Source organism: Protopterus annectens, chromosome 5.part0 (genome assembly GCF_019279795.1).
Source record: "Protopterus annectens isolate FY-2018-M chromosome 5.part0, PAN1.0, whole genome shotgun sequence".
Lineage (NCBI taxonomy): Eukaryota > Metazoa > Chordata > Ceratodontiformes > Protopteridae > Protopterus > Protopterus annectens.
The window spans coordinates 1,983,352,601-1,983,361,501 of NC_056735.1; the positions used below are offsets into that span (position 1 = coordinate 1,983,352,601).

The 8,901-nt window shown below is 36.2% G+C and overlaps 1 protein-coding gene across 3 annotated transcripts in view; it reads right to left on the reverse strand.

Annotated features, from left to right (window-relative positions):
- DACH1 (dachshund family transcription factor 1) overlaps nt 1-8,901 on the reverse strand; it is a 1,758,683-nt gene that overhangs the window by 463,821 nt on the left and 1,285,961 nt on the right. For all 3 annotated transcript variants that reach the window (XM_044071748.1, XM_044071747.1, XM_044071749.1), the window contains exons 4-5: nt 4,588-4,740; nt 3,363-3,535 (exon numbers count right to left, since the gene is read on the reverse strand). In XM_044071748.1, the coding sequence (XP_043927683.1) occupies nt 3,363-3,535; nt 4,588-4,740 (326 nt within the window). The remainder of the gene's footprint in view (nt 1-3,362; nt 3,536-4,587; nt 4,741-8,901) is intronic.

Here is an 8,901-nt window from a genome sequence, read left to right on the forward strand (position 1 = left end):
GTCATCTGAAGTCTGCACCCCTGTGTTTTTGATTGCCATGAAGCTGTACTTGCACCAGTGCCACACCACATTTTGTGATTATTCACTTTATCGTTGGCTTTTTTCAGGTCTCAAATGTTCTCTTTCTTCATCTGAGCTCATTAAGACCAGGCTGCCCTTTCCTGAGTCAGCTGCACTAGTAGTTGTCTGAACACTGCAATTTAGAGGCCATCAGTGATTTCTCTACTGACAGATATGACATTGACTGCAAGTTAAGTAATGCAATTCACACTTGGATTACTTAACGCACCCATTAATAGTACCTTATTTCTGTGGTGCAGCAGACAGTGTTGCCATCTCTGGATTGATTCTCAGCTGGGGTGCCTTCTGTGTGGAGTCTGCAAGTCCTCCCTGTGTTCATGTGGGTTTCCTCCCACATTCCAAAGACATGCAGTAGGTGGACTGGACACTCTACACTGGCCACAGGTGTGAGTGTTGTGTGAATGTGTGGTATGGGAGAACAGCAATGTCAGTGCTAGCCACTCGGTGGTCATGGCTCTAGATGATTGTCACTGTTGATATGACACCCCCACCCCATATGCAAAACTGAGAAAAAGGGGTTGTAGACGGATGGATGGATGAAAATTTGTCCTTCTCCTCCACATAAAGATGTGTTACCTACATTGTGATTATGAGGATTATTCCCATTTTTAGTGACACACAGTGCTCCCAGCCATATATATCTGTTGTATTTATTTTATCGCTTCACACATGCAGAAGGCTATAGTTCTTATTTTAGCTACCCACTCCTTGCATAAGCCATGTGCTGCAGTGCATTTAAAGCTCATCCATGGTTCTCTGTGTACATTAGATTTAGTGCTGCCACAATATTAACACAATGTTCTTCTATCAGCCACACTAGAACAAATAACATTCTGATCCAACTGTAAGCACTAGTTTTTCTTTAATTTTTATTTTTCTAATGCATATACTTCCACTGTTGGAGATCAAATGTATATTGGTCTGAAAATGTATTCCTACTACTGGAGTTTACTTTATTGACTACCTTCATGTTTTAAGGAAGGAAGCCAGGAGAATCTGAAAGCTTCAGAGTGCCTAACTCATGAGTAGTTTAGATGCCATTCAGTTCTTCTACCCTGCATTAATTTTCACAACAAGGCTCCAACTGTTCCTTACAGGTCAGTTTATAAACTTCCATCTCTGGGTTAAGTAAAAGCAGATCTAATGCTAATCAATTTACTAGTTCAACAATTCTGATATAAACCATATAATTGCAGGAAATGAGACCAGTTATATTTTAGCAAAATTAAAAAAGGCCTTTAGAGCTACAAGATGCATTACTTTTTGTAGTAGTAGCATAGCATATTACTCATGCAAGCTTCATTCCACAAGACCATTCTTTGTTAAGATCTCTATACTCTATTCTCTAAATGAACAACTTAATATCTTAATTGATAACTTCATAAGCCTCTGTCATTTCCCGGCTAAATTCTCCCAAGCATACAAGTTCAAAGAATCAACTAGGATTAAACCCTGGGAAGCCCTGAAAATTAATTTAAAAATAATGTTTTGTTGCTTGATTAGTTCTGTCATCGTACCCCATTTCAGTCTGCAAAAATTCCTAACTGCCTAGTACGGTTGTAGTGCATCTAAGGTTTAAAGAGAAGTCCAAATAAATAATTAAAAAAATAAATAAGTGTATACAAAGAATGTTCTTGCTGATAGTGACAGAAACAACTCTTTTTTTTTTTTAAATTCTACTGTAAACTGCAATTTTACTACTATGTATTACTTTATTACTTAATTGATAATCATTTTGTTTACAGTGTATAAAATTCTTTATGGAGCTTTTCTCCCTGGGACTCCATTGAAAATGGGCTCTTCCCGTCCCAATGGACTATCCCAGTAAACAAACTTTAAATAAATAAATAAATAAAATAAATGAAACGTCAAACCCTATAGAACGATCAATCCTATGACTAGAAAATGCTACAACATTCTGAAGTACCCTACTGTGCCAGGATGTGAGGAAAGTTCACTATGGTTGATACAAAACCACAATGCATGAAGAAAATATGGATCTAAAATCTTCAGAGCCTTCATATTTTATGTGGTGGTTAAAAATCCTATAGGAGGATCCAAGACAAACTAACTAACTAACTAACTAGTTAACTAACTAACTAACAACAAAGAAAATAATTCTAATCCCTCCTTGGGACTATAAATGAGTTACTGACCATCCAAGCAGGAGACAATGATCCCATCCTCACAATCCTCTATATTCTTAGCCTGAAACAATCTGCTTTTCCACAATAGACATAACCAAAAGCTAAAATGGCAGGGCTCTATTCCCAGGTGCTTCTGATTAGCTTCCAAATTAAACTAGCCACTGCTATACAATTGTAGAACATCTTAAATCTCAGTACTTACCTTGCTAATATCTTTTCTACATTAGGAAATATAAATTTGTGTTTTTATTCAAGTATAAACTACGTACCTTATTGGCTTACACAGAAAAGATGTTCTGTGAATACCTTCAGTTAAAAACACGATGATTTTGCCATTGGAAAGCACTCCCTTAAATCACACAGACGATTATACTCACATCCTAAATATTAATAATGTTAAGACATCTTTGTATAAGCCCAGTTTACAACTTTTAAGATATGATATGTGCCTTATAAGAGGATTTCATTTATTACTTTATTAAAATATTGCCTTTAAATAAACTCCAAACTGTCTAACAGGATGTCAGTGTCTTTCTCAGATGTTCTGTGCATATGCACTATCCAGTTATTGTTATTTTCATGGAGTTTCTTCCTGCAAGACTTCATAAATACAACCTTCTGGATAAGATGTACATAGTTCTGTTAGTAATAGACATTTAGGATTAGAACTGGCATACATTTTTTGCTAGGACATGCTACCATTTACTTCTAGTAAGAAACATTATGGGAAGTTACAAGCTGTTAGTGGGATAAGCAGTTGTGATACTGGTTTCCTTTTCACTTTTGCCATATAACTAGTTAATGCATTGTATACCAAGGTTGGACTGCCATTTGTTTTTGTGCTGTTTGCCTCCAATATGTAAATATTTCTGGAAACTGAAAATATTTTAATAATGAGGATTGCTATTAATTTTGTAGACAGAAAGTAATACTAAAGTAGAAATAAATACTCTACGATCAAACACTGTGTGATTATGCAGCCTGAAGTGATGTAATCAAAGCAGGGAAGTCTAATCTGCTTGGTATATAAATCAGGGTACTATAAAATATACATGTAACACTTCTCTTCTCCTACTGTTATAGGTTTATGTATGAATGTGGAACACAGGTGTTTGCACATGAATAAGAACGTACCTTTATAACCGAAGTCTCGACTCTGGGAAGTGGACTCTGCACTTGTGCTGCTGCTGCCATATTAGCAATTGTAGTAAGATGATTCATCTGGCTCATTGCCATAGTAACAGATGCGGGAGGTAGGCTGACAGGAATCAGAGGGTGTGGCATCATCATGAAAGGAAGTTCCAATCCTGGAAAGGGAAACATTTTCTGTTTTTTATAATGGCAGTCAAATACATTTTATAGCTGCTTTCTTCAAAATTTTCTTTAGTAGATGTTTATGTACTTAATACTTAGCTTTAACCTCTAGTTAAATAAGTTAACTACAAATATGAATAGTTAAGTATGAAGACATTTAAAAAAACAAAGCATTCTGCATATAAAGTCTGTTTTTCTCCATTCTTAGTGTTATAGTTACAGCATTCACAGTTTTCAAAATGGCAAAACATCATATTTTGGTTTCAGAACAGGTGATTATGTGTAGGCAGTTTTAAGTTTATTTATTTATAGGCATTTGTGATTACAAAATTAAAGGTAAGTAACAAACTGTACCTTCCTTTCTTTCTTGATGTGGGTTGCTCTTAGACTTCTGTGGCAGTGTGGTTCTCCTTAATTTCTGAATCATGTCTATGATTCACTTTCTTAATCCTGTTTACATTTAACCTCACCAGCCTAATGTTGCCAGTCCACCCTATACTGCCACAGCAGGTGTCATGAAAGGAGAAAAGACCTGATAGAAACCACAGCTGCTCAAAAAGGATAGCTTCACTTTATGGTATGCCCGTACAAACACTTTGCATATATGCCATGGTTCAAGGGGTGGTACGTGTAATATGCCCAAAGAAGGAATGCCACCCATTTCCACAAGTAACATTTCATAATCTCCACCCCTACATTGAACTGGTGTCTTGACAGCCACTAGTCTTCATAGAGAATCTGTTATCAGGGAAATATCTCCAGCATGCATAGCCCATTCCAATCCCCAAGCAGTTGAAAGCAGCCTATGCCTTGTTATTTCTCCCATGATACCAGTCTCTAATCAAATGCATGTCACCTGGGTTATAGCCAGGATTTTATCCCTCTAAGCCAACAGAGCTGGTTTATTTTTATTTATGAATAAACACTGTATCTTCACATGGAGTTTAATAATGCATCACGTAAAAAAAAAAAAGCAATTCTAATCAAGAAGGACTCATTTTTCACTAAATTACTACTCAAATTACTTAATGTTGAGTATGCGTACCATTAGGTAGAAGATGGTTTTGCTGGAGATGGTTAAGGGGATGATTCACTGGCAGGTTATGTTGTCCAGTCAGATTAGCATGAGTAGTGGTCTGTGATCCATGGTTAGAGGGAGACTGAAGTTTTTCTTTATCCCAAGATCCATCACTGCTACCTATAAAGAATATACAAAAACATGCAGATGCATCATACATACAGCCTTCACATCTGTCTATTAATCTTTATATCATTGAAATCAACTTGAGAGAACAGTTCTTTGTATTAACAGGAAAAACTGTTAAACTATGTCATTATTTTATTTACATTCTGCCATTAAAAAGAAACAGACTATTTAGACGTGATGTTTTAGACTACCAAGAATACTGTGCACATGTTAACTTTGCTGCATTACAAATAAATGGCAACTGAGCGTAAGTTTCTCGTTTAACAATAATGCAGAGTTTTACATCAACATGTAAGTAGGAATCCATTACAGCTTTCTCTCTTGGGAATCTGTTTTAGCTTTCTCTCTTTCATAAGTACAGTATTTCATAAATAAGAACAACTGTAATATATTTACTGATATGAAAGGGTCTGCTACAAGTGCTTACAGGTTAGTAGCCACAACATACTTGCTCACAGGCACTTGTTCTAACTGGAAAGTACCTAGCTCCCACTAGCCTTATCCTAGTTAATTGCCTTAGCCCTTCCACCACCTGACCCCACTGAACTGCACAATCCTAGAAGAACTCTAAGTCTAACTGTAAAACTCCTATCAAGGCCCTAACCTTAAATGCCCCACTTCTTAAACTTAAATTCTCCAATCATTCCCAAACCCTAAACTCCCCTCCCACTCCCTAACCCTAAAGATTTCCCCTTCCTAAAGCTACATCCCACAATCACCAAATTTGGCTATTTTGTATGGGCAAGATGCAGCAGCTTCCCTCTGTCCATGTGGCTGCTGCATCTCACTCAAACAGATAGTCAGGTTTGAGCATGAGAAGATGCTGTGAAAGCCAGACAGATATCTGAGTCCCTGGCACATGGGAGTTGGGAGCTTGCAGTAGAACCACTCTGAAATGGTGAAAAGCTATAAAATACATCCACTAAATCTTGGTGCATTCATTGGACTAAATGCATGAAAAGCAGAACCATGCAGATGACAAAGAAATCTTTGATATCATCTGCATCACTCTATATACTACCAATAGGAACAGAAAAAAAAAACAAAGATGATATATATAAAGCTTGCAGCAAATGGAAGCATTTTTGAGATGAGCCCTGAGATCTTTAGAGGTATACTTTCTTATTCCAAGTGTGCTAATCAGTACACCATCTGTTTTGCAAGGTCTAATGTCATCTCTCACATCAGATATACAATTTACTTCCTTTACCATCTTCTGTTGACTATATGAATGATAACTGTAAAACATGCAACATCACAGTTATGATAACATAATAGCATTCAATGAAGTAGTGAAGTAGCCATTATGTTGTGAATTTGACAAGAAAGACACTGCTGAATCCAAGACAAGGTTCTTAAAATCCATTTCCTGACTACATATTCATGTAACTCTAGGCTCACTATTTCTGCGGTACTTAAGAGTTATATTCTTGTTTTTAAAAATAAAAAGGAACCTTGTTTGAGATCTTGATGTCTTTATCTACTTGTCATCTCTAGCAATATACATTTATAAACTTATATTTCTTGTAAATAAGTTCACAGTACTGCTTTTCATTTAACTCTGTTGCCTGAGTTTTGATTGACTGTTACCTGCTGCATCTACAGCAAGTCCTTCCTGAACACAGAATATTTTCTTCAAATTATTTTGACTTGTTTTGAATCTCCAGTAATCCCCAAAAGGGGGCCATACGAAGAAACAGTGGCTCTTCAGATATTGCGTGGCACTAAACACAATAGCTCTGCAGATACTGTGTAGTATTAAACACAATGGCTCGTCAGATATTGTATAACATTAAACACAATGGCTCTATACTAGATATTGTACTACTAAATACAATGGCTCTTCAGACATTTGGTAGAGCTAAACACGATACATCTTTAAAACCCATTTCTTCAAATATATCTACAATGGATACATAGCTAAATGTGGTAATCTATGACAACAACAATAATATAGAAAAAAGAAAGAAAGAATTGAAATTATCTTGATGAGTGGCAATGCCACCTGACAATATGATGCACACCATGGACCTATGCTAAAAATTTGTTCTCAGAACATTCAGATATAACTCCATGATCTAATAGCTACTGTTAACAAACAGATTAATTCATGTACACTCCACATCTCAAGTCTCTTCTAGCTCTTTAAACTGGAAAGTATGTCATTTGAGAGCATAACAAGACTGTGCCCGATGCCAACATGCCAGTCTTTTAGCTAGTAGTGTACTGACATTACATTGACAACTACTAAGTGTCCAAAATGGCATGTGTAAAAACTGCTCCGCTCATCAACACTGTAGTGTTCTCTTCCCTTAAATACAGTGAAGCTTCATTCCTTTCTCTTCTCTGACCACAGCCCAATGAAATATTCATAAACACTCATTATCAAAAATGGATTTATGCCCCCCAGCAGGTAATCTCTTATTTTATTTTATTTTTTTCTTTCAATTTGTTAACCGGGTAGATGTACTGGTCAGACTGACCTCTTTCATCCACTATCCTGACTCCTTAAAGCATGCCACAGAGACATGAAGACGTTCAATTTAAATTTATAAAAATATGATTTACTAAGCTGACATAAAACTGGTAAAGTAGTAGAACATCAGAAAAAAACAACAGCTGACAATTACAGAAGGGTACTAGAAAGTGTAAAGTAATAAAAGATATCGGTAAGAATGAGTAGTTATGTAGCTAATGATGAAAACAGTTACGTACAATGAACATACATCAGTATACAAGTGGGAACAATGCCTCAAAATGTTAAGTCAAATTTTTTTTTTATTATTAGCTGAATTATGACAAGGTTTTATTTTATTTATTTATTTATTTGTTATTTGTTGACTGGGATATCCGACTGGGCAAGAGCCCCTTTGTATCAGAGGCCCAGGGAGAAAATCTTAAAGAGCAATTTAAACAATAAGTAATACAACAGGTAGGTATTTCAGTAACAAAAAGTGCAAATTTAACATTAGCAAAACTAACGACTAATAGTGCTCCAGATGTCAAATATTAAATCAGGAAGCAAAAGGGGCTTTCCAGTACAGGTAGAAAGGCAAGATATTCAAAATACAGATGACTAAGTTAGTACTTAGTATCAGAGATGTAGAAATTATTTCAGAGGAAGTAAGGAAGACAAATTATGGATAGAGAAGAAATATTAGTGAGGAAGAAAATTAAATAGAATAAAGGGATAATGGAGAAATGGGTTAGAGCAGGGGCACAAACAGGAAAGTTAAGAATTAGTTAATAGAGAATATGACTTAGGATAGGGAGATGGATTGATTAAGGAGAAAAGGGAAGAAAAAGAAAAAGATGAATGGGCAAGAGTAGGAGGAGACAGGGAGAGTAGTAGTAGAAAAAGTTTATAACACACGGAAAGTGAGGAGGAGGTTGGATGTTAGTAGAGAAAAAAAGGAAATGAAAAGAAAAATGAGGGAGGGGGGGAAACAGGAGGGAAAGGAAAGAATGGGGAAGAAGAAATGTTTAGGTGGGGGTGGTTCACTGACATTTCCAAGAGCTAAGTAGGTATTGTCGGAGAGCTGTTTTAAAGGCTTGGCCATGAGTGATATTTTTAAGAGCCAAAGGAAGCTTATTCATAAAAGAGCTGGGAGGTAGAAGTAAAGGTTTTGTCCATATGTTTTTTTTGGCTTGTAAATCTGTAAAAGACATTGATCAGCACTTCTAAGGAGGTGAGGTGGATTATAAAGAGAGACAAGAGAAGACAGACTGGGACAAGAAGAGGGTGTATTAAGGACGGTTGGATTATAAGAAGTTGAGAGTAGCTGAGCTGGTTAGGAAATTCTAACCAGTTAAGATTCTGAAGAGCAAGGCAGTGATGAGATTTAGGTAGCATGTTAGCATCAATTCTGGCAACTTTCTTATATGTACTTTCTAACTTAGTTAGAAGAGAGGCCTGTAAATTAGTTAGGACTTGGAGGTTGGGAAGCAAAAAGGCCTGGGCAAGAGACAGTCTAGAGTTAGGGGTAAGGAACTTCTTATTTCTATAAAGTAGGCCAAGCTTTTGGTGGGTTTTCTTTATAAAGTACTGTACATGGTAGGTAAATTTAAGTTGGTCATCAATGATTACTCCAAGCAGCTTAGTGTGAGGTTCAGTTGAAATAATGGTATTGTTAAGAGAAATGATAGTGAAAG